The 25,299-nt window shown below is 47.2% G+C and overlaps 1 protein-coding gene across 1 annotated transcript in view; it reads right to left on the bottom strand.

The window, feature by feature from the left end:
* CASQ2 (calsequestrin 2) overlaps positions 1–20,742 on the bottom strand; it is a 33,670-nt gene extending 12,928 nt beyond the window's left edge. The window contains exons 1-6 of the mRNA XM_042031757.1: positions 20,237–20,742; positions 6,161–6,245; positions 4,604–4,704; positions 2,285–2,396; positions 848–921; positions 258–388 (exon numbers count right to left, since the gene is read on the bottom strand). Of these exons, the coding sequence (XP_041887691.1) occupies positions 258–388; positions 848–921; positions 2,285–2,396; positions 4,604–4,704; positions 6,161–6,245; positions 20,237–20,470 (737 nt within the window). The 5' untranslated portion in view covers positions 20,471–20,742. The remainder of the gene's footprint in view (positions 1–257; positions 389–847; positions 922–2,284; positions 2,397–4,603; positions 4,705–6,160; positions 6,246–20,236) is intronic.
* Positions 20,743–25,299: the final 4,557 nt, after the last annotated feature.

Raw genomic sequence — 25,299 nt, 5'->3', positions numbered from 1 at the left:
TGGGGAGGAGGAACAGTAGGAGGAGAGAAGCTGTGTTATCCCAGCTCTATTGTGGTGAAATCTGACTTCTGTGCAGATACTTGCACCTCAGGAAGTAGGAAAAAAACAGCCACAATTTCAAACCTGGGTCAGAAACTCATTAAAAGGTGGTCATCATCCTAATTTTTTTTGAGAGTGATGTGCAAGAGAGACAAGGTCGCAATGACAGACACCTTTACCCACTTCCCTTGTCCAGGAGCACCCTATATGCTACATACCTTCTGTGCTCTCTCACAAAATCAACCAGCTCCTCTTCTGAGTAAGGCTTATCAGGGATGTGAACAGGCTCATCCATAAAGGGTTCATAGAAGTCCACCTCGTTCATCTTTAGGCCTAGCTTCTTGGCAACCTGTTGCAGTGCAGACAGTCACAGGTGAGGGGGCCTGATGTGCCTCTTTGCCTACCCAGAGTCTCCTCTGGTGGCAGAGCTGAGATCAAGGTCCTTGCTCTCTCTCAGAGCATGTGCTCCTAGGGGTGACCCACAAAACATAATGGATCTTTCCTTGTTTAAAAACCCACTGATGCCCCCTACGCTACTGGTATCAAACACTGGGGCAAAGCAAAGCCAGAGTCAAGGGCCTGCAGACCTAGAGGAGCTGGGTTCCAAACCCACATAAGGACCTGCCTCCATCTGGCAGAAATGGCCTTTTATCTTGCGACAGGGCCAAAATATCAATGCAGACACCAACACCCCTGGAACACTGAAAATGAGAAGCTGAAACCAGACAATAAATCTGGGGACATCCTGAGCTCTCAGAAAACAGGTGGTGGCATATGTGAGCTACCATGAAGGTCTGTGGATGCTTACCCCTTTGTCAAAGGTGGCAAAGAATTTGACGTACGGCTGGAAGTGTTCAGCAGCTTCTTCAAATGCTTTGAAATCTGGAAGGAGAAAAGGAGAATGAAGAAGATATTTCACAGATAGCTGGCCACACTCTGATCAGCCCAGAAGGTATTGGAGAAGAACAAATATAAATTACTGCAAACTCCATCAAATGACGGCCCAATGTTTCTTCCCTTCCAGGGTTTACAAAGAAGGATGATTCCATGTGGACCAACATGCTGTGCAGTCCCACAGTGTTCAGGAAAGCTGCAGAGCCCAGCATGACACACTTAACTGGTGCTGAAATCAGCAGCCCTGTGAAGCAGGTCCAGGGGTAGTTCAGCCTGGGAAATACATGGAGTTGCTCCAGCATTAAGGATTGCTGCCATTCCCTAAACAGTCACCAAGTGTGATTAGGCATGCTTCTCCTGCTGCAGGATGGGGCAGGAACCAGCTGTAACTACTATCAGGTCCTCATGCTGGGTTCAGGAAGGATGCTTTCAGCCTGGCAGGAGATTTTACAACAGACATTTCCCACCTTTCTTCCTAGTAGTTATTACTGAACAGTCTTAGGGTCACAGCCCTGCCCAAGCTGCCCTGCAGCCCAGTTTGAGAAAGCTGAAGAGAGAGGTGGGTGGGCTGTTGCATTGCAGCAGACCTGGTGATATGTTGCTTGTTCAGGTAGGAATACCTGTCTTTCTGCTAAAGGCAGGACATGCCAGGGTGGGGTGCACACTGCCAGCATTGCCCCGACAGCAGGGAGAGCACTTGGGGCTGGCAGAGGAGACTGCAGGGCTTGACAGGGAAATTCTCAGGTGAGGATTTCTCTAGGCTTGTGAAAGTTGGGTTTGCCCAGAATGGTCCCTGAGCTGCACATCCCTCAGGGCATGGGACCAGCCTCTTTCTGGTCTTGGGGGTGAGCAAGAGCAGGTCAGTGCCTCTGCCAGGGTGCCCCAAAGGGTCCTGCTTACTGCTGCTGTATAGTTTGCCAAGTTAGTATTTAATAGCGTGTCCCCCTTTCCCTTCCCCTCCCCCCTTTCCTCCCTCCTACTTTGATCCTTTGGGCTCATTGCTCACAAGAAGGGGTGCTTTGCTCCTGTTAGTTGCTCTCTCAGTGTAACTGTAACCTCGGCTGATTTTTGGGTGAGGTAAACTCCCTTTACTACAGGAGCCCCTGGATTATGGCCCTCTTCTCTTACCAGCAGACACCTTGCAGAAGGGTCACCGCTGTCAGTGTAGGAATGCTCATGCATTACACCAGCAGAAACTTGCCTGCAAACCCACTCATCCTCCAGCAATTCTCACTCTGTCACAGGCTGCCATATACCACAACACCCTTCATGTTCATGCAGAACAACCAATGCCTGGCCCCCAGAGCTCCCAGGCAGGCTCCAAGCCCCATGAGGAACACATTTATCTTACGTTCTGAGTCTTCTCCCTTGAAGTAGCCAATGAGTTTAATTTCGTCGTCGATCTGGTCAAAGGCCTGAAGCTCCAGCTTGCTGTTTATGACCTCCACGGGGTCTTCTAGCAACTGCCATGACAAATGCATGTGGTAACGCAGTGATTTGCAGCACCAACCTATGCCTGGCAGGGTGTGTCACAAGCAGCCTAAGCAGGGAGAAAGAGGTCACCCAATTTCTCTGCTGTTGGAAACCCTACTTATTGCTCTCTGCCTTAATGTGAGGAGCCGAGAGAAGCAGGTCACCTTCAGAGGGAGACATTAGTAGGTTCATTGCAGAGGTGGAAGCATCGAGAGGGAGGTGATAGAGGACTGGGTAACCCAAATGGATGCTGAAGGACCTACTGTGATGAGGGATAAGGGGTACCAATTGCAGCTGGCTTCAAGGAGGCCAAGAAGTAAGAAGAACAGTTGAAAGGAGGTGGTATGAGCATTGTGAACTCCTGTGAATGATAGATGTGTGTGTGTGTATATATATATATATATATATATACGTTTTTTCAAGTGTCATTTGCTGGAAGAGGTCATTGCAAAGATCTTGCTTTTGAAAAACATTAAAACCAGCATGCTAGAGGGTGGCCAAACAGAGGTTTGGAACAGTAGAAAGTCTGGATGTGAATTTTCCTGGCTGATCCTCCTCCTATACAAAATAGTTTAAACCTATTCTTTGGTCATATACACATCACAGTGTTAATGAGGAAGATGGAAGACCTATCTGGCACTTTAAACTGTCACTGATCCAAACCTTATTTCTCTTTTCCTAACTAGTCACTGCTGGTGAAAAGGTTCAGTCTGATTATTTTGCTCAGCAATTGTGATATAAATCAAGTGTGTTTTCACTAGAAGAAAAAAAAGCAGGCAAGCCACTGCCTACAGAGGAGTAGAGAACTTCTGTGTTTCTTTTACTTTTCAGATCAGGCTGCCGACCCCACAGATGTTTCTGGTTTTATTTCCTTGTTTTTCCAGGTATTTTCCTTCCTGAGTGGAAAACATAAACCCAGAAACCCTTGCTGTCTTTCTTTTTTTTACAGAACATGCTTTTTCAGTGCCACACTACATGGCATAGCAAGCAAAACCTCATGAAGTCCCTTACAGCTCTGGTATGAGGCTGTGCCTCTGCTGTGTCCCTGCTGTGCCCGCAGCAGCATGTGCAGTTTCCTGCTGCCATAATGGCCTGAGCCATGGAAACCTGGGATCCCACTGCTGCAGGGTCATGACAAAGCTCTGCCCTGTCTGTGGCGCAGATGCCCATTTCTGTCCCTGAAGCCACTTGCATGTGTTTTGGTCACAATACCCAATGCACTCAGCCACAGACATTGTCATAGGAGATCTGAGGTTCTGGGGATCAGTTTTTCTTCCCTGGCCATGTCTCTCCTTACCAGCAGTCCTGCACCACAGGTGACCGTGTAGGCAACCTGCCACCCTGGGAAACAAACCCTGCCTGCTCCACTGCTCACCTTACCTCCCTTATCTGCATTACTGCACAGCCTCTTACAAAGAGATCCTCACTTCAAAGGAAAGCCAAGCCACTGCAAAATATTTTCATTATAAAGAAAAGACCATGGTTTAGGTCTGTTGCCTCTCCTAGGAATAAAATGTAAATAAAGAGAAGTGCAACATGTAGATGTGGGATTCAGCATCTCTTTTGCATTTAGGCACAAAGGGGAGTACATCATTGTGCCCATGCATGAAATGACCCAAGACCATTTAGGTTTAGGGCCTTTATCTCCTCTCACTCATGGCAGTGCAATTTGGGAAGTTTGCTGAAGATATCCTGTGTTCCTTGTGTCTAGAAATGGGCAAATAGTTTGCAACATAAACCTTTTTCAATGCACTGAGCTCTTTTTAGTTGCTCTATGACAATCCTACTTCTTGGATATTCTTTTTTTGAAAATAGCTCCTTTAAAAAAAAAGAAAGAAAAAGTGTGAAATATTTTGAAAATGGCAAAGTGTTTGCACATGGGCTTGCTAACTGAGGTGGGTGAACAGCAGTCAGTTATCTGGATTGTTGCTGATTTCCATTCAAATACTCCATAAATAGGAAAGAGGGCAGGTTGTCTCTAAGATATAAAATGGCTAGTGGCATATAAGGGTACCACCTTTCCTGGGAACTCATGGTCAGGCAAGTATTGGGGAAGATGTCAAATGCCATCTCTACCAGTGAATAGCAAACAGAGATGAAATTTCAAACAAAGATACACTTGTTTTTTTTAAAAACTAACTATTTGCAAGGTCTTCTCTGAGAGGTTTTATCTAGCTCCAAGCTTATCCATGCTTACATCCAAGAGGAATTCCACCAAAACATCTGCGGACAGTTCCCCATCAAATTCAATCAACCGCTCGTCCTTAAAGACATAGAGACTTCCCTCTTCAAACAAGCCTGAAAGAAGAAGAGAGGAAACAATACGTGGTTAACATGTTGTAAAAAGAATGTTTAGTGCAGAGTGTCTTGCTTGTTATCCCAGCAATTCCTCCTGGGAAAATGCAATTGCCAGTTTGCTGTGTTGGTCTAATTAGAAACAAGCTGGACAATCCCCTGACTGATGTTTCATGACACAGGAGACAGACTTCAGCCAGAACTGGTGCTCGCTTCTTCCCAAATGCTGAACTTTTTATTCAGGTCACAGTCTGGTCTCAGCTGGAAAAATTCTGCACCAGGAACTTGTTCTAGCTTGGCTGTCTATCTTGCAGTAAATACTGGGCTCTAACTGACAGCTCAGATTTTAACAACCTATCACTATATGGAAAATGGATTTTGATTCAGGCTGTGCTCACTGTCCAGAGAAGGCTGAACTATGTGAACATCACCAGTGACCTGAAAGTGAGCTTCAAACTGTCTGAGGCTTAGCTGACCTTGGCAAAAGGGTTAGGAAGCGATGATAGAGATGCCACAGACCACAGGGTGACAGATTTCAATGCTATATCACTGGACTGAGGGCTGAGTGCCACAGAACCTCGTTGGAGGCTCCAAAATCAACAGCACTGGCCTCCTGCAATGCAGGATGGCAGGGTACCGCAGGCCAAGGAGATTGGTAGTTTGATTCTTCTTGGAGAGAAGCTCTTGTCTTTAGTTTAGCTCCCATTACCACTCACAGCCTCTAATTTAGGGAAGAAAATTACAGTCCACTATGCTTAAACCTTAGGTTTAGTGGTATATTTGTGTACTGTTGCGTTAATGATGTGACACAGTATTTCTGTATTAATTTGTGGGCTAAAATTGAAGGCACTGCCAGCCCCTGGAAGGCAGCTGTGTCCAGGGGTGACAATGCAGCAGCCTCCCACCTTTAGAGCAGATTCCCTCTTTTGCTCTGGGGAAAAAACCAGAATGACTGGCACCGAACTGCCAAACCATTGCGAGGCTGTGGCTGCCCCATTTGTTGACAGGGGCTGGTGACATTTGGGGGACTGTGTGATTTCCCTGTGTGTTCTGGTTCTGCACTGCTGTTTTGGTCCTGTCTCTGTGTAGGAAGAGCAGGAAGTTACTCAATGGCACCTATTTACTGTTTCGGCACATGTGAGTTCACATAAGGTGAACTTACACCCTGCCATCATTACAGCACAAATTGCCTTTCTTTTTTACTTTGTTTGTTTTGTTTTGTTTTGGCAGACCGACCTTTTTTCTGGAATGGTCTTGGCTCATCTCTCTCATTCTCACCCCCACCCCTCCACTTGATGCTACCTGTGTTGGGGTGGGCAGGTGGGTGAGTGTGCAAGTGCCACCATCATCCTCCCCCTCTTCGTAACAAGGATTTGGCTGTCCTCTATGGGCCTGCCTGTTGGACATCACTCCCACAGTCTCTTCAAGCTGTTCCAGAGATATCAGGCCTGGGACTCACCTAACTTTTTGGCAAGCTTGGCATCCTTCTTGGAGTCCACCATCCCAAAGCCAATGCTCCTGGGCTCCAGGACCTGAGCTGCCAGCTGTGGGAAGAAGCAGAGAGCCCAACATTAGTGGCGTTAACACCGCAGGGTAGCTAAAGGGCATCATGCCCTGCTAACGTGGCATGACAGACACAAGTGACCCATATTCTGCTTTTGAACAACAGCAAAGGGTGGGATGTGTCACATGCTGCCTCTCTGCTGAGATAACCCAGAGGTCACAAGGGTTGGGTTTGTTCCCATTGTGTTGCAGCAGGGAACCTGCTGGCACTACCATCTGCTGTTCACTGCTGCTTGACACTGGCTTTGGGAGAGGACTCCTGATGGAACTGGGGACACCAAAGCAGCGGGTATTTCTAGAAGAAAGTCCTGTGCCACCAACACAGAGCAAAACTTGTTTCCTCTGTGGAGTCTCAGTGGCTTCCTGCAACGCAGTGTGACATGTGGGCACCATGGACATTTTAACTCTGGAAATGCATGGTGCCAGGCAGCAGTGGGTGCAGGACACTGCAGCACCATGTCTCCTTTTCCTATGAAATGCTTGAAGTCATGCCTCCTGTCCAGGCTTCATTAAGCCCCCAGACCCCGGTCCCCTGTTTTTACTAAAGAAATGCATCTAAGCCCAGCCATGCTCATGTTCACCTTCTCACAGCTTTGCAAAACCACTGCACCCTGTTCCCACCATCTTTGATGAAAGGGCCTCTTGAAGATATCGAGTTCCTGCCTGTTTTGTGAAAATAGGTATGTGAGGAAAGGAGAGACGCTCTGCATGGGCCCCGTGGTGGGAGCGACCCCGGGTGAGACCCTGTGATTTCCAAATTGGCTCCTAGAGATGCAGTGACCCTGGTAAATGGATCCACTTATGCACTGGATGACTGACAGCCCCATCACAAGCATGCTAGAGACCCTACAAGGCAGTAATGATGCTCTGAGAACCACCAAGCAGCTGTAAGAGCCTCCTCCTCCTTCTCCCTTCCTGCTCCACAAATGCCTCTGATGCTGATGGTCTTCTTGCTGTTCCTCCTCCCAGCCCTACCGGATGGTGGGGGATGATGGAGATGAGGGGTCAGGAGCTTCTGGAGCAGGAATGTCCCTATTAGGGCACAGCTGTCAGTGCTTGGCAGGGAGAGGCTGGAGGGGAGCAGAAGAAAAGCCATGGCCAGAGAGATGGTGGGCTGATTTATGAGGAAGCTCTCCACCCACCCCCACCCCCCCAGCCCCAGCTCATTTTGGCTCCCTCCCCCAGACTCAAAGCCAGTTTGAATGTCACCCAACAGCACTGCCACTGTGGCCACGTGGCCCCTTGGCTCCCCTGCTATAAATAGCTTCCGCCTGTGCCAGGCCTCTGTGAGAGTGAGCAGTGATTATAGCACTGGGGAGCAAAAGTGGTGGGGCAGCCACCTTGCCTGTGCAGCGGGGTGTCATGGGGCCAGCCAGCTTCCTGTGCTGTCAGCCCACAGCCTGTCCCCAAAATTCTGGGGGATGGTGGCAGGCACCCTGGCGATCAGGGCTCAGGGACCTTGCTTGCGCAAGGAGGAGAGATGGAGAATGAAGCTGGTTTCTCCCTTCCACCAATTACACATCCTCAGGCCTGTTCCAAAGCCCTCCAGGAGGAAAAAGACTCCACCGACCACCAGAGCACTGCTGCAGCCTTGACCCCCCTGCAGCCCCCTGCCCTGTTTTCTTTAGGGGTAACTGCCACCGCGGGAGGCAAAAGGGGTGCTTGTGTTACACAGGAAACAGGTGTCTCAGTGCTCTTTCCTTGCTCTTTGCCAGTGCTTTGAAGTGAAGGTAAGGCTGCCTGTTCAGGGCTTGAGCTTACAATGGACACTGCCTGAAAGGGGCAGAGCACTGGTTTGTGTTTGCACATCCATTAGTAAGGCCAATAAGGCACTGGTTTGGTTTGGCATCCCATCTGCTGGCTCAGGCCACGTTAGAGTGCCTGAGAGCAGCTGGTACTCCATATTGCAATAAGAGATGGACACCTCTTGCGAACTCTCTAGACATCTGCAAGTGACTGGTGGTAAGAGAAGTGATTTTCTCTTTCACATTATGGGGATATGCCCTGACTGGACAAAAGGATGGAGCCTGTAGGATCATCAGCTTTCTGGGACGTTGTCAGCACATCCCTGCTTGTTGGTGGTTGTGTACACCAGCAAGAGGTTCCTCAGAGTCATTGCTTGAGACTCTGGCTGCTCTGTGACCAGAGGAAGACACAGAAAGCCCAAGGGAAGAAGACTTGTTCAGTCATGTCCAGTCCAGTCCATACGTGATTTAGTTACTTACAGTTATGTCAGCCATGTGCCAAAGTCAGGACAGCTTAAGCCCACTAGTTCTTGACTCTTGCACTTGGGAGATGATTAGGGTTTCTTGTTTGTGTTTGAAGGCCAGAAAAATGCAGAAAAGCTGCAACACCTGCTACAGACAAGTGGTTGGATGTGAGCAGGGATTGGCAAGAGAGGAGGCATTGATCAGGAGTCATGTATGTCAGCATGCAGCACACACAAGGTAACTCTTTGGAGGGGTGTCGGTGCAGCTGTGTAGCTGTGAGCACGGAAGCTTGCTGGGAAAGAGTAAATGTGTCAAGAAAACGTGGGTGATGTGATGAAAGCCTCTTCATGTGAGACTGGGAGTGCTCAGTAGTCAAACAATGGTCTCAGTAATGCCGGAGGTGTGCCTGTTTGTGTGGCAGGGCTTATGTGACTGTGTCTAGCAAGACTGTCTCCTGGAGGTGCATGTGTGGTAGGTATGAATGTTTGGAGGTGTTCCTCTGAAGAGGCTCATCCCCAGAGATGTGCAACAGTTTGGGCATATAAGAGAGTACTTGTGGATGGTGTGTGAGCATGCCTGAGGGGACAGAGCTGAGAGCTCAGTGGGCAGCCTGCCTCCTCTGCTGGGACCTTCATGCCAATGAGACAATGAGGAGTACAGCCTGTGTTCATCCCCAGAGCAGGGTCTCACAACAGGGAACTCTTTGTGCAATATGAGACTTTTGGGAGCCCTTCCCACTGTGCAGAGCCTGGAGGCAGGAGACTTTGCAGGGTGTTTATGGTGGCTTTTGCCACCATAGTGCAAGCTATGTGGGGGCTGGGCGTTGCTCCTGGCCTTGCTTTCCCTGCCTTCCACTGCAGCAGGTGAGTCTAACCTGTGCATAGGTGATGATATATTCCCATACCTGTATTTGAACCCCAAAAGGCAGCAAAATATGGAGTATGCCAGAGGGACAGCAGTCTGGCTAATTGCCCCCTACTCATTACAGCATCAAACATTTATATATCCCCTTACAGTATTTTCTGATTCCATAATGCTAGTGGGATTTGAATGCAGATAATGTTTCTAATCTTGACAATCCTCTTGGCTCAGGACCTTGGGACAGAGGCATCTGTAATCTAAGAGCACAGCCCCTCCTCCTCCTCCTGCCTTTAAATTCATATTGCTCCAAGTCTTGGCCAGCCTTGCCTTTGTGTCAGCCTCTATCTCAACAGCATATAATTTAGCTTCAACAGCTGCACGGGGACATGGAGGGTAGAAACTGCCCTGGAAGAACTGGACCTAACAGATCATGTAGTCCCTGAGGTAGAGCAGGAGCTTTGGGCAGGCAGAGTTGGCTGAGAGCATGAGCAAAGAGCCCCGTAGCTTGTAAGTTCACGTCCCATGCACATTTTGCAACCTTATTCTCATGTGCACGAAGTCTTTGCAATGCATACTTTCTACCCATAAGATCCCAAGCTGTGTCCTGTTCAGCACTGGGAAAAGGAGGTGTGAGTTCAGCAGCACTCCTCCTTTCTCCCATATCCCTCAGGTAATAACCATACTTGAATTTGGGTAAGTGTGAGGGGGTGAATGGCCCTCTGGGATGTGTGAGAGGTCCAGCCCAAAGTGAAGCTTGAGTACCACCAAGTATGCAAGAACCCTCTCATCCTGGATGGCATCAGCAGTTACGGGCACTCAGAATAATGGACTTGGAAAGGCACAACTCCCTGCCCAATATCTCAGATTCACACCAACTATGCCTATCTGAGCCTAGGTGTGATGCAGGGAAGTTTTGGGAGACTGAAGGAGTACCATAGGGTCATTCTGAAATCCTAGGTTATACAGCTGCAGAAATGTCACTGTCTGCCTGACTGTGCTCCTATTCCAGATGCAGACAGGACTGATTGCGCCAAACCTTGCATTTGGTGTCAGTTTTGCTGCTAAATGGCAGACAAAATCCCTGGAGGGGGTTAAAAATGGGGCAGGGAGGGGTGGCTGTCTCAGCATGGTCAGTTTTCATTGCAAAGTGACATTGTGGCATTCTGGCCTGGATTTTCTTCCCACTTCTCTTAGCACCTGCCCAGAGCTCCCACAGAGACAGTAAGGCTCATCTTCACCAGCTGCTCAGGCTGGGAGGAAGGGGGCTGGGGGAAGTTGGGTGTCCCTGAAAGCCATCATGAGTAAACTTCTCTTAACCATGGCGAGCCTTCTGTTTTGCTAATTAGCAGTGGAGGAAGAACAAAACTCCAGCAATGCAGGGGGAAGAGCAACAGGAGGTGATGAGGAAACATCCCTCAAGGAATCGACATTTCTCTGCTGCTTGGCTCCTACTCTCTTTAATGCTGCAGTTGATGCTGATGGTCAGAACCTGGTTGAAGAAATGATGATGGTTTTATATCCCAAAATGTTAAGTTTTTATTTTCAGGAACAGCAGGAGGAGATGGCAAGTGTTTAGTGTATTCCCCCAGAAGTTGTGAATCCTTATGCAGGACTCCCATCTACACGCTATAGCTGGCTTCTCTGTTTGAGACATTGGGCAGTTTCTTGGAGAACAGAGAGTGTTATTTCTCTTTCCTAATGCTGTGCTGTCCCCACTAGCACCCCTTGCACTAGTAATGTCTTAGGTTCTTCCATAATTCAGGCTGTCCTGAAGCATTGTGGTGATCAAAGAGCAGGGCCAGAAGCCTGCTGAGCAGCTGCCACTAGAAAAGTCACTCTGCTGGCAGGGGGGACTGAAGGAGAATATGTTGGTCCCACCTTACCACACTTTTCCACCCCCTGAGCTGCTTGGAGAGGCTGAACCTCCCCTCCTAGGGATCACTGCTCCTTGGACTAAAGGCAAGTCCCCAAATATGGAACACCCAAAGGTCACTCCCTCAGAGCTGGCTTTCACAGGTAATGCTACAAAAATGCTGCCCTGGAGCTTTAATTGTTGCGCAGCCGCTCAGAGGGGTCAGACATACGGCAGCGTGCTCTTTGGCTGCCTCCCTAAAGGTTTCACATAGTTAGGGCTGTATTTTTATCTGCTCCTGGCATCCCTAACTTTAGTGAGCTGCAAGCCAAAGCACAGCCTCCCCAGCCATGAGCTAACCAAGGCTGGTGCCCATGCCACCAAGCACCCATGGGTGCAGGGGCCACCTGCCACTGCTCCCAGCCGGTCCCCACTGGCACTACGTCACAGATGTTTTGACAACTCAGCTGTGCAGCTTGCACGTCAAGGGCAGACAGGAACTTTTGTGTGGGTGTGTGGGTGTGTGTGTTCTGCCCCAGGGGTCTGGGACTGGGCAAGGGGCCACCCCACTAAGCTGCCCTTTCCAAAACAGAGACTGATGGTGTAGTTTGGGGGCTGTCCTTGACAAAGGTGAGGGTGTTGTTGCCTGGTTGTCCTTCTGGCCTCAGAAAGGCTGTTTTGAAACTGAAGGCTGGATGTTGCTGTGAAGCCCACGCAGGGCAGAAAGCTGTGTGCCTACAGTGGGTGCTGGAGGAGGGAGGCATGCTTGGTATTAATCCCATCCACCTAAACATGCCCATTCAATCCAGTGCCTCTGGCTCTCAGGAACAAGCCAGATTTCTCCAGTTTCTGACCAAGTGGGTGTAAGCCAGCACCTCTGAAATCCCAGAGAATCCAGGATGCTGCAGGCGAGAGCTGGGAGCTCCCATCTTACATCCACAAGAAGGATCAGTGAGACAGGGCCCTGGGGGAACAGAGTGGTCCTTGAGACAAGAAAGACCTTTTCCCCAAGGAGTGAGCAGAGAGAAACAAGAACTGAGGAAACTTTTAAATATACACAGCCCTCCTCGCACAGGGTTCGAGGTGTCAGAGGTCTGCTAGCTGACGGCAGTGTCTGCTGCCAGGGCAGGGTTCCCAGAAAAAGAACATATCATGTACAGCAGCTGGCCTTCACCGGAGCTGTGTCAGAGAGCACGCAGGAATGAGCACTATCAGCACTGCTCAGGAGGGAGCGCTGACCCTCCAGGGTGCTGGGGAGGGGAGGAGCAACTGCCTGGGAATTGAGTTCTTGGTCACTGCTCGCTCTATTTCCTTGGTATGTCGGTAAATCCCAATGCACAAAGGAGAAAAAAAAGAAAGGAGAACTTGGACCTTGCTAAGTCACTTCTTTTCTAGGCCTTGGATTTCATGCCTGGTTGCCTGTTATTTAGGGACAGAGGCTGCAAAAGTACATCTTTGGTCATCAGACTCAGAATCGTGTCATTCAATCTCTGTCACAAAGCGGTCAGTGTCCATTTAAAACTCATTGGACTGTTCTCCTCTTCCTCCTCTGGTGATTAGGGACTTTGTAGTTCCAGACTTGTTTTATTCATAGCCCATTTGTCCTCAGGCTTTGCGCTTAAATAGCTCTTCTCCCTCCCGGGTGTTTAAAAAGAATTATCATATCCCCTTTCTAATCTCCCCACAAATGAAGCTCAGTCACGAAGGAAGGGCAGTCATGGGTTTTGATTAGTTTGGTTTTAGATGAAAGGCAGTGGCAGACCAGGCTCTGGAGTAAGGTCAGGGTGGGCGAGCATGGCATGGACACCCATATCCAGTCTGCCTCACAGAGCAACAGCTGCCCCAGCCTGTGGTCAGCTCCTGAGAAATGTCAGGGTCCGAGGCAGAGAACATGAAATGGTAATTACAAACACTGCACGTGTCCACTGAGTAGGTGGGTGTGAGCTCAATATAGACCTTCTTGGGCCCTCCACTCAGGATAAGGGCAAGAAAAAATTCTCCATTGTGAGACTGGTGAGACACTGTAACAGGTTGCCCGGAGGAAATGTGGATGCCCCTGGGAAAGGGGCCTTTGAGCAGCCTGGTGTGATGGCCCACCCTTAAGGGGAAGTCGCACCTGGTCTAGTGGAAAGTGTCCCTGCCCATGGCAGGAGGGTTGGAACTAGGTGATCTCTAAGGTCCCTTCAAATCTAAACTGTTCTGCTTTTCTATGAAAGGCACGTCATTATACAAGAGCGAGACCCTGCCTCCTGAGAAACAGCCCAGCACGAAGGCACTGGGAACCCTTGCTGGCACTTTTAGGGGAACCTGACTAGCATAGCAGAATGGCCAAGACCAAAGAGGATGGACTTTTCAACATTTTTCTTCAATTGCATTTCTGAAGGGAGGAGCGACTCAGAGTCTCCATGCAGCTCAAGGTCTTGCATAGAAATGGCGTCAAATTGCACAAGGGGAAGTTTAGATTGGCTATTAGGGAAAATTCCTTCCTTGAAAGGGTGCTCAAGCCCTGGGATGGCTGCTCTGGGAAGTGGTGGAGTCACCATCCCAGTGAAGTATTTAAAAGACATGTAGATGTGGCAAGATATGGTTTAGTGGTGGGCTGTGCTGGGTTAATGGTTGGACTCAATGAGGTTAGAGGTGTTTTCCAGTCTAAATGATTCTGTGATTCTATGGCACCTACAGAAGTTGTAGCCACCTACAAATGGACTATGATAAGAGCTCCACACTTCAGGGTGAAGAAAGGCCACAAGACCTGAGCAGACTTGGCCTTGTACTCCATCAGCAAAGCAAGGCCAAGCTCACAGGGGTCTGCCGTGTCTCCAGGTGACATTTACATTCTTTAGATCCTGGGATTACAGCTGGTTTCTGCTCAAAGAACTCATGTCAGTACAATCCTCTCCCCAATCATAATTTAGCAGATGAGGAACGTGCCTTTCAAAGCACAGTTATGGCAGTGGAAGTGGGGTCTTATGACAGATGCTGCTCATGCAGCCAGTCCAAAGTCACCACCAGGAACTGACAGAGGGACTTCAAAGAAACATGGCAATAACAGGTAATTCAGCCTTGGAAATTATTTTTGCCCCTCTTATACAGAAAGATCAAGTCACATAATTGTCCCTAGATGTCCATGTGCCCATCTGTGAAACAGGGAGCTTTCTGTAACTTGTTTTTGTGACTGGCATATCAGTGAGTGAAATCCCCCTGGGTGCTACTGCTAAAAATCAGTACTCTGCTGGCTGTTGATGAGTTGAGATCTACTTACATGGCCTCAAAGGAAAGTAATCAATGCACACTTTTTACTTTTCTTTTCCTTCCTCCCTTTCTTATTTTTTACATTAACTTATCTGCAGTGGAAACTACTACTTTAGTAGCCATAGAAGCCAAAACACCTCTTTTATTACAGGTATGTACAAGGCTCTTGCACTGTAAGCTTCCACACATCCTGACAGGTGTCCCTCATCTCTCACCTTGAGGACTTGTTCTGTAGGGACTCAGGGAACTGAGAGTTCCTGTGACACTTACTGAACATATCTTGTATATCCGTATTTATACTCATACCTCGATGCTAAATTGTGTTGAGGCACTGTCCCATAAACATGGCCATTTTAAAAAAAAAGTCTGAAATCTGAGTTTGTGAAACAAACAGAAAAGGGTGCTTAAAGAAAGGGCTTGGGTTTATATTTCTATTTTTACTGATTTTTTATAGTTTTAAAGTATTTTCTATTTATATACCTAGAGATGGGGATGGAGTCTCGTCTCCCGGTTCCTATGCATTTTTGGGATAAACTATACAGACGTAAACTGGTAAAACTTTATTCTGTGTTGTTTTAGAAGCAGAGAGAAACTTTTTGCTATGTATTTCATGGCTCTGAACTCTTACGGGAATATCTGCTCTCAACAGAGTTCAAGACCAAATGGGTGAAATGACCGCCAAACCAGCTGATCTTGTACTATTTTTTCCATCCTGAGCTGGAAGCTGCGGTAGTTTCAGCACTTGGAAATACATTAATTGGAAGGTAGAGCTTAGACACAGTTTAATCCTTGCCTTTTACTGGACTCAAAATCCATCTTTCCCTTTCACACTATAGGGCGATACTGGCTGTGTTTCCATGTGTTACAGAATTGGCCAAACAAGGAGTTTCACTTTGTTCTGCCATTTATTGCTAGAGGCTGGACTGATCCTAGACCTCATCTGGAGAGCAGAGTACCACATCCCTCTTCTCTTACCTCTTATCAGACTGGTTTGTGCTAGGGCAGCTCTCCATGAACTTTTCACTCCAGGGGCACTGTTGCATTGAAGGGACTAAAATATCTGGGCTTGATGAGCCTCTCTTTTCTAAGGATATTGCATGTACACACAGATGGCAAGGGAAGAACAGCAGGGGAGCCGGGAGTTTCAGCAGAAAGAGGATACCAGAGTACAGTGCAGGAACCCTACTATGATAGTGAGAACACCTCAGCTGCTGGAGAGAACTTCTCAAGTGTGAAAGGAAAGCCCCTAACACCAGTGCTCAGTTATTCTTGCTACATGATTCGTAGAGACAGGGGCTGGCCCACTGAAAGGCCAAACTCCCTATTTAGGAGATTCAGAGATGAGAAGGGAGAAAGTCTGAGAAGTGATGGTATGAGACAGGGTGAAATATGGTAGGGGAGATAGAGAGGAGAAGAAAAGCAGAACAGGTATTTCTCAGCTTCACTGCTTTGATCTTTTCACCTCTTAACCCTTCTTCATTAAAGCTGAGACCATTTAGGACAAGAAGCTTTTCCTTTGACTTGGCTGTTAAATAATTGTTGTGATTGCTTGGCTGTTTCGTCTTCTTCACTGTGCTCACCTCATGGAGTGTGCAGATTTCTTGTAAACATCTGTGCTGGTTTAGCAAAAACCTGGTGTGTGGAGGCAGAGAAAAAAGTCACCCCAAGACAACATCACCGAAGGGTAGGAATGGCTGCTGTTATCTCTGGGACTGCCTGGATCAAACTCTGCATTGCCCTGTATGGAGGCTTTTCCCTGCAAAAGATGCAGGTTCTTTCCAGTAGCCAGCAGTGCAGAGTGGAGTCATAGGAGAAAAGTACCCAAAGAAAAGGAACCCTTTAACCTGAGCTGCGAAACAGCCTGTGCTCATGATACCTCTGCCCGGGGTTGTCTTAGAACAATCCTTCCCCAAGTCTTTTCCATCCTAGCCAGAAAGCAGTAGGCATGTCCAATCATTCCTTCAGCTATTTCTCCTGACAGACCAACCCAACAGCCCTCAACTCTCCTATCTGAACCTGAGGGGCTGGCACTGCTGCCCTTGGAGCTGTTATCATGAACAAATGATGGTCCAAAGAAGCTGCTTTTGCTCCCAGAGGGGTTCAGTTGTCCCTGGACTCTGTTGTCACCAGGTGGCACCCTGCAGTGTGGGTGGCAAGAGCTGATAGGACTGCTTCATAATGATCAACACCTTCATTCCACTTCTAAACTGGAAAGTGACCCTGGGCCGCGTGGGAATCTGTTGATCCAGTACACCTGGATACAGGGAGCTGAAAACCCCATGTGCTATGCCAAATGCAATATCAGCTTGATGACATCATCCCTTTTCTGGTGATAGTGGGTGTGCACCCACGGCTTTCAACAGTGTCAGTCAGTCCTATATGATAGTCTTTTTTCTTGAGAAGGAAATTTTTCCTATCATATCACATCACTTCTCAGTCTTGTGTTCTTAGCTATAGTTTGGTAAAGTCCTTAAATAAGTGCTTAACTTTACTTATGTGCTGCCAGGTTGTCAGTTTGGTTTCCTAAGTATATGAGAGCCTTGTGATTCTCTTCTCTCTCCCCTGTCTACCAGTTGTCTTCCCTATTAAGTTTTCTAGCTATTGGCCCTTTTCAATCAAATTTTCCAGAGTCAATGATCTCAAACATAATAAAGCTATTGCAAGTTTTGTGAAGAGCAGAGACTTGGAAGGGAAAAGGCTGAAGTGCCCTGAAAGAAGGAAATGTTGCCACTTGAGCTCAACCCCCATGGAATGCCAAAGGACCCAGTTAAGAGAGAGCCTTATATGCTCTTCACTCCTGGGAGATGCCCCAGTCAGAGCCTGTTACTGATGAGCTATATATTTCAAGGAAACCATGGTGCATCTCTCTTGCTCTTTTTTATTAGTGTCTAAGGTAGTTCTTCATGTATTTGATCTTTGGAATTGTACATTTCTTATAAGGTACATGTGAGAGAAGCAGAAAGGGTGGACTATTTGGGGGTTTTCTGGACTTTAGATTCACTAAGCCCATGTGTCCACCCACACATGTCCCTGAGACAATCTGATGTAACAAACCCTTAACCACCAGCTCAGACCTTTTCTTTGCTTCACACCTGCCTGTGTGTTGGATGGCGGCTCACTATCATTCCTAAGGATGAAGACTGATGACAGTATATGGAAGGGGGCTAAAGACACAACGTATTGCCAGGCTGTGAAAACAGCATGTCTCAATGTGAAACAGCAGGAAAATTGTCAGTACAGTAAGATGGAAAAACATGAGGCGCTCTAGAAAGGACAATCTTATCACAGGCAGCACCCTATGCTGGGAACCTCCCGAGACAGCTGGCAGGGAATAGTGAGGGCTGGAGTATTTACCTCTTAGATACCTCATTTCAGGTGTAAAGGACCTTCAGCACTCAAAGTCCTAATTCCTCTACTGAAATTAGATATGTAAAACCTTCCTGAGTGAACTTTTCTCAGGTTTGGCTGGAAGGAGAGCCCTGCCACTGCTCCTGTGCCTACAGAGCAGCTCACTACTCTAAAACTTGCTCAAATTACAGGAGAGCTGGTTTCAGCTGCTGACTGCTTCCAGGAATACTGATCCCAGGCAGTTCATTCCACAGGGGAACAGCTCCACATCTCAGCCAAGGAGCCACTGCAGACATTTCTTTCCTTGCCCCTGTGCTGGTGAACATGCAGTGAAGTCCAGCAGCTGAATGAGCTCTGACAGGGAGAATTAAGAGTGACCCCCTATGGCACAACACATTATGGCTTGAGGTGAGGGAGTTGAACGTTCTCACAAGAAGGACAACCTGGCTTGACCACTCCTTTCATGAGTGCTCCCATGGCTGAGTTAGCACAGAAATTGGGAACACTAGCACCATGCCAGGCTGTGTCCTATGCAGAATATATCTTCTCTCGACTTCTGAGACCCCCTCCCCTTCTGATTCCCTCCAGATGACAGAAGCAAAGAAGGGCTCAGTCTGCAGATTTCTCTTGTGCTTGGGCTGTCAGATTGCTGCGCTGCAGTTCCCAGTACAGGGTAGGGACTGGTCTGAAACTGTGAGACATGCACTGAATCAGCACTGCAAGTTCTTTGGAAATTTTGAGGTCAAAGCCACAAGTGCCAGTTGATGTGTGGCACAGTTAGCTGGTAGCTGAGCACTAGGGGACTGGAGCACTACAATTATGTAAAGTCTGCTGTAGGTCTAATCCTCTTGCCCAAGGTCACATAAGAAGTCCATAGCAGAGAGCAATTGGAAACCAAATAAATCACCAGAACCCTAAGCTAATGTATTCATGGCTGAACCCAATCCTGAAAATAAAAGCTTAAAGCCAGGTTGTATTGCAGCTGTCGCAACCTTGATATGGGTCACTGTTAGCATGGGTGAAGGTGTCATGGGGGCTCAAACTCATGGTAGACATCAGACCATAGAATCATGGAAACATAGAATGGCCTGGGTTGGAAAGGATCTTAAAGATAATCTAGTTCCAAGCCCTGCTGTGGACAGGTACACCTTCCACTATTCTAGCTTGCCCAGTACTCCATTCAATGTGGCCTTGAACATTTCCAGGGATAGGACATGCTTCTGTCAGGTTTCTATAAATATGTATCTAGTAACTGTTTGACACCTATCAAGCACAAAATAGCTATCCTATTAAATAACAATGTGATTATACTACCAACAATACTCATTTCAGCTGGAGTTCAAGCATTACTTTTTTCTTTTCTTTGTCAAATGTTATTTGATCACTCACCTGCAGAAAGTAACCATTGCCTGACAGGTGAATAAATCTGGTTAGTTTTTGAATCTTTCTTTCTGGCAGTCCTCAGGCTTACTGAGGAGGTCAGCAGACCTTGAACTTGACACTGGACTTTTTTGGGTCCTTGCCCTCAGCAAGCGTATTTTCTTATTCACATTTCCTACACTCTGAGGGGTGCAATGCATTTTGTCTCTGGATCTGATAAATGAAGCTGAAGTGTTTCTTCTGAAATTCTCAATTCACTTTCTTTCCAAATATGTCTTTTAGTTAAAAGGGAATATTTGCAAGCCCCTAGTAGGAAACATGCACTTAACAATCCAAGCTTGCAGCTGTATGATTCCCTAGATTACAGCTACACTATAAGAAAGAGTGGTATGAATCTACATTGTCACTTTTACCATGATTTATTTTACTGAGGATTAATGAATCAATTGTTCATCAAAGAATTAACAACACTCTTTTTCCAGCACAGAAGTGAACGGTTGCATTAATAAGCAGCTATAGACTGATTCCAAACAGGCAACCAAGTGTCAGAAAAACAAAAAGGGATTTAATGCTGCACCAACAGGGAGCTTTTGAGATGGGGAGCTAGGACATCCATTTGCTGCACAGCTTGGTAAGGTTTCTTGGCTGACTGCTCCTAGTGGGATAAAAAATGGGACTGAATCCAGAATACAAGTGGGATACTGGCTTGCACAGAATGAGAAAGGATCAAAAAATTTCAAGCTATGGACTCAGGTGCTGAGATTTCAGAAAGCTCAGCTGAGCTGAGTTCATGTTTCTGAGGTTCGCAAGGTTACTCACTATTGCCTGGGTTTCTGACAGACAATCCAGAAAAACTAATTCCCAGCAAACTGAGAAGAGCACAAAAGAGGCTTTTTCCCGGGCTTTGCAGAATTCAGGCAGGGGCTAACTGAAATCCAATTAAACAAACTTTTGGATGCCTAACCTCCCCTGCATGAGACCATTTGACTCTCCTGTCTTGTGGCTCCTGTCCATGACTCTGAGCAGTGCTGTGGTACTGACTGCGACTGGGACATGCAGCGGCACTTACCTCTAGGACCATCTCTGTCATCTGGAACTGCTTCTGGGAGGCCTTGTCAGAGCTCACAGGCTCATGGAAGAGCAGGCAGAGCATGTCATACTTCTTCAGTGCCTGCTTGTAATTCTTCTCGTTCAGGTCGATCACTCGGTCTTTCCCATCGTAAGTGGGGAAGTTCAGTCCCTCTTCTGCCTTGCAGCAGAAAAGCAGGTAAAAACCTGCCAGGATCCAGCAAATTGCCTTCATAGGGGCACCGTTGGAGTGCAGCAAAGGGAGGGTAAATGTCCCCCTCTTTCTTGATTTGAGAAGAGAGGGAGACTAAAGACTCCAGGTGAAGTTTGAACTAAGTTTCTCTTAGTTTCCCTAAGTTTCTCTCTGCTACTTTCCTACTGTTCAGCCCAAACACTGCAAGGCTGGTAGGGAGCAGCAAACTTTGCTGTCCTGTACTCACAACAAAGAGAGACAGACGGGAGAAGCTGTCAGGCCAAGCCCTGGATACCTTACATAGCTGTGTCCAGCTCCCGTGTCATTAGGAACTCCATTTTTAGGAAGCAGTTGTTTCAGGCTAAAAATAAACCCTGCAATGAATAAAAAGGACAGATATGACACCATTGAGGGACTTGCTGGCACTCTGCATCATCTGAGAGACAGGGAATGAGCAAGAGGGAGGGAGTGGAAGATGTCAGTCCTGGGAATATACAGGCAGAATTTGTGAAGGGACAGACTTCACTTGTACAAGGAACCAAGGCACAGACTGTCCTACTAGGAATTGACAAAAATAGAAGGTATTTACTGCAATTTATAATAAGGGTACCTCTCTTTACATCCCTTTGGGCATCACAGTGATTAGGCTTTTGATAACAGATCTCAGGTTAAACAGTTTCAGAGCCTCATCTGCACCACTAGAGGAAAAAGTCCTGTTTCCTCAGCAGCAAAGGAGGTGAACACTCCTGGGACTTCCTTCTCCTGCCTGGAGCACCATTTGGAGCTTCTGGCTCACATTCAAGGTGCTTTCTGAAGCACATTCTCTGCTTGTGGGGCAGCAGGAGAATTGCTGGCCCTTGGACCTGTAATCCAAAAGCAGAGGGAAGCTTATGCTGCAGCCTCCCATTTTCACAGCAGTTCCCAAGCCCCATACATTGCCGGCAAGTGGTTAAACCTTATCATGCTAAAGGGGCTGAAGGGTGGGAGGCACGTGCCCAAGCCAGTCTCTTGGGGCAGGAGGCAGGGCTCTCCTCAGGAGGATGGTCAGATGGCACCATCACCACCAGCCTCCCTTTCTGGGACCTGCCTGTTGAACTGGAGCAGGTTTTCCACACAACCCTCTTGCATTTCCCAGCAAGCTGTCCTGCATATTCTTCCTCCTTCATGTCCCAGGAATGGTGCCCAGTTCCTCCTTCTGTGGGAGCTCAGTATCACCTGCACAGCACTGCTGGGGGAGAGCAGTTCAGAGGCACAGTCCCTCAGCTCTTCCCCTACTCTGACCACGGAGTCACCTCTGACCCGTGACTGGCAGCAACAGGCAGGTGGAGGCAGGCCAGCTGGCCACAAGCCAGCCCCGGGGCTGGCATGGATCCACTGGAAAAGGCCTGCTGAGGGGCTGGCAGAGAAGAGCTTGACAGGGGGCACGGCTCCCTTCCCTGTGCAAAAATGATGTGCAGACAAGTGGCCTTATCAGGTCTTTTCCTTGCATGCTGCTCCATCACAGCTTTGCTCCACCCACACTGGGGAAGAGATAATGTCCCTTCTTAATGCAGTTGTTCCCATTTAATTGTATGTCTGGGATTATTTCAATATTTGGGGCAAAAGGTGAGCATTACTTAGCAATTACAGAGTCATAGAATCATTTAGATTGTAAAAGACTCTAAGATCTTTGAGTCCAGTCATTAACCAAACACGGCAAAGTCCACCACTAAACCATGTCCCTAAGCATCACATCTACACATCTTTTAAATACCCCCAGGAATGGTGACTAGAACACTTTCCTGGGCAGATTAAACACATCTCCTGGATGATTTAGGAGCACACATCCTTTCACTTCTATGCCAGATTTCATTTCTAACCTGAACAGCCCACAACATACTGACTGAAACCCTCTGGGCAATAGTTTCCAAATCTGTTTTATTCCCAAAGCCTTTTCAGAAGTTCAACATTTGCTGGCAAATTAAAGTCCTAATGACAAAGCCTGAGGAATCTGGGTAAAAGCCAAAGCAAGACAGCCTCCAAAATACACTTCTTAGAGGCAGCCTTCAAGGGCAGTAATTTTTAGAGGGAGAGGTAAGTCTGAATAAGTCTGATTGCTTTTAGTGGGAGACAGAAGACTTGTGTCACAGCGGGTGGCAAGGGCTGGTTAGGTTTATGCTGAGCGTTTAGGATGTAAAACACAGAACCAAGCTTGTGGGTTGACTAGGCATACATTAGGTGGGTAGGTTGCCTTTGAAGGACCTCCATGGATGTGGGGTGCAGGAGCAGGCTTCCACTGGCATCACAATGTGTTTTAAAGCAGGCGCACATTAGACAGGGTGTGAAAATGAAACGTTCACAGCTACTTCAAAAATTGGCTTATGAGGCTCCTGACCTCCTTTATTCTTGTAGATCTTCAGCAATTGCTCCACTTTGATATTGCTCAAGCTATTTTTGATGTGTTTTTTCTCTAGTCTGAATAACTTTTTAATCTGCCTAAAAATAGATATAATCCAATTTTCATTTTCTCCTCTTTATCCAAAAAGGAACAAAAATGCTTCTTATTCACAAAAATTGTTGCTTCTTTACCCCCACATGAATCTTGTTTATCTGCTTGTGGCATGAGTAGCAAATATTTGTGATTGTTAGGCTTCACCTCTGCATCAAAGGGAATTCCTCCAGCAGACTGACACTGGCTGTCATGGTCACTAGAGAGTCCATCTCTTTGTGTCTCCACTCAGAACCTCGTGGGGCTGCTAGGGCTAAATCTAGTGGACATTTTCTGTGGTCTTCTAGCTATAGCTGCATCTATATGAACTTCAAGACACTATTCACCAAGGCAGAAGTAAGGGTGAATTCCTCAAAGTAGGAACAACTGCCTCCATCACCTGAAATTCTTAATTCCAACAAACTTTAGTCAAAGCAGATGTTCTCCTTGCAGCCCTGCCAATACAGATCTGAAGTCCTGGATGCATGTGTTTTGGGACGTTCTGAACAGCAGTTAAATACTTGAATCTGAGCAGAGCTTTGTTTTTTCCCCCAGGGAATAGCAGAGCTGGGACTGAAGCAGATGCTCCCACAACCCAACAAAGGCCATAAGTACTGTGCCTTTCTCTTCATCATCTCTCTTGGTGCTAATAGCAGCACACTGAAATGTGTTCATCTCAAGCTCAGAGGCAAAACTCCTTGGAATTGCAAAGCTTGTCCATCCACTCTCAGATAATGTTTTAAATCTGGAATTTTGGGCCAGGCTCACTGTCAAAAAAAGTACAATGTGTAGACCCCATGCATTTGGGGAACCTGAGTTTTGCTGAAGGTGCATTTCTACAGGACACTGACATAAGTTTTCTCTGTGTGTCAGATCCTCTTTCATGGGGTAGGACCAACAGCAGTTCCCCATGGGAGTGAAGCATGAGGGGAGCAAAGAAATTTCACAGACTTCTCTGTGAAACTTCAGATTTTGCACTCATCTGTTCACTGCAAATACTTTGTGCTATCTTCCTGCATAGTCCAGTGTCTTCCTGATCCCATATAACTTCCTGTGGTTTCAACACATGTGTTTCTGTGGGCAGTGTCACACGAGGGAAGGATATGGTCTGAACTAAATCCTGAGACACTTGCCTTTCAGCTCAGATATCTCATTTCCTGGCAAAGCTGGCATCTGTTAGTCTCTGATATAAACTGACTGCAAGGTTCAACCTCCCACCTCTGATTACTTAACCATTGACTCCTTCATCCATTCTGTTGCTGCATCTCTTAGTCCTGTGTAAAGAAACCAGTACAATGCTTTTCCCCAGCTAACTATCCCAGAGATGTTTCCCTGAAAGCTTTCTGAGAAATTAGCTGGTAGGGCTCACTGCCTGTCTACCCTGACAGGTGCCCATGTTGTTCCAAACAACCTTCAGAATTGGCCCAAAACTTAGGGTAAAGAAAGAGATAATTAAGAGGAAACACTTGCTGGTAGTTTATTCACTACTCTAGGCTTTCTGGGTTCACCCATCAAGCAAAATCCTAGCTCCAGGGATTTAGGTTGCAAAACCACCCCTGACATTTATTGAAGTAGGATTTTTCTTTGTCTCTTCCAATTTTGTGAGGATAGTCAGTAACAGTGCACAAAACAGTACAGCCTCATCCCTTCAACTCAGGCTTGCAGAAATGCTGGGGGGGAGGGACATAGGATAAATAAAAATCTCCTTCTTGTTGATTTTTTTTCCTACTTGTATTATAAATTAGGGATATACACTTGCTGTTCCTCCCTTCTGGCCCCTGCAGCTGCACTCCATGCTGCCGTTCTCACCTTCACTGTCCTTTCTATCTCACACAGTAAAAGAGGTCCCCAGCCACTGCTGATCCAAATGTTTCAGTGAGCCTTTTTTCCAGGATTTAGGGTTCTGCTTTAGCTAATCTCTTTTCAAGCTTCTAAGACCTTGTATGTTTTGCAGGATAGTAGTATTCAGAAAATACGCCTTTTGCCACCAGCTAGCCGAGCAAGGTCACTGCGGGGAATAGCTTGCAGCGTACTGCTATGACCGGGGTGGGAGCCTCAGAGACACACTGAACCTTCCTAAAGAGACCAAGGGGAACACTATTATCCTGAGAAAAGCTCTGCAGTGTAAAAGATCCCAGTTCTCTCTCCCTTCCCTTCAGTCCTGAAAGGTGATAAGTCCTTCATGGTGCTTTATATTGCCTGTATTCCAATGCAGTCATGCCAGTGATGGCAGGCAAGTACAAGGCAGAGAAGCTCTATCATTGGCGCTCCCTCCCTTTTTTGCCAGTTACAAACTGCCAGAGATCTGACAGTACTTTGACTGAGGTGTCTTGAGACCTGCTGAGTGATAAGAAGATGCTCTAAACCCTTCTGTTTTCTGACACTGGTTTTGATGAGGAAAAAC

Source organism: Corvus kubaryi, unplaced genomic scaffold (genome assembly GCF_017639235.1).
Source record: "Corvus kubaryi isolate FWS band 111438036 unplaced genomic scaffold, C.kubaryi_AGA036_p1.0 37341, whole genome shotgun sequence".
Taxonomy (NCBI): domain Eukaryota; kingdom Metazoa; phylum Chordata; class Aves; order Passeriformes; family Corvidae; genus Corvus; species Corvus kubaryi.
The sequence above is the reverse complement of the archived record's forward strand: the minus strand, read 5'-3'. Positions and strand labels throughout refer to the sequence as shown.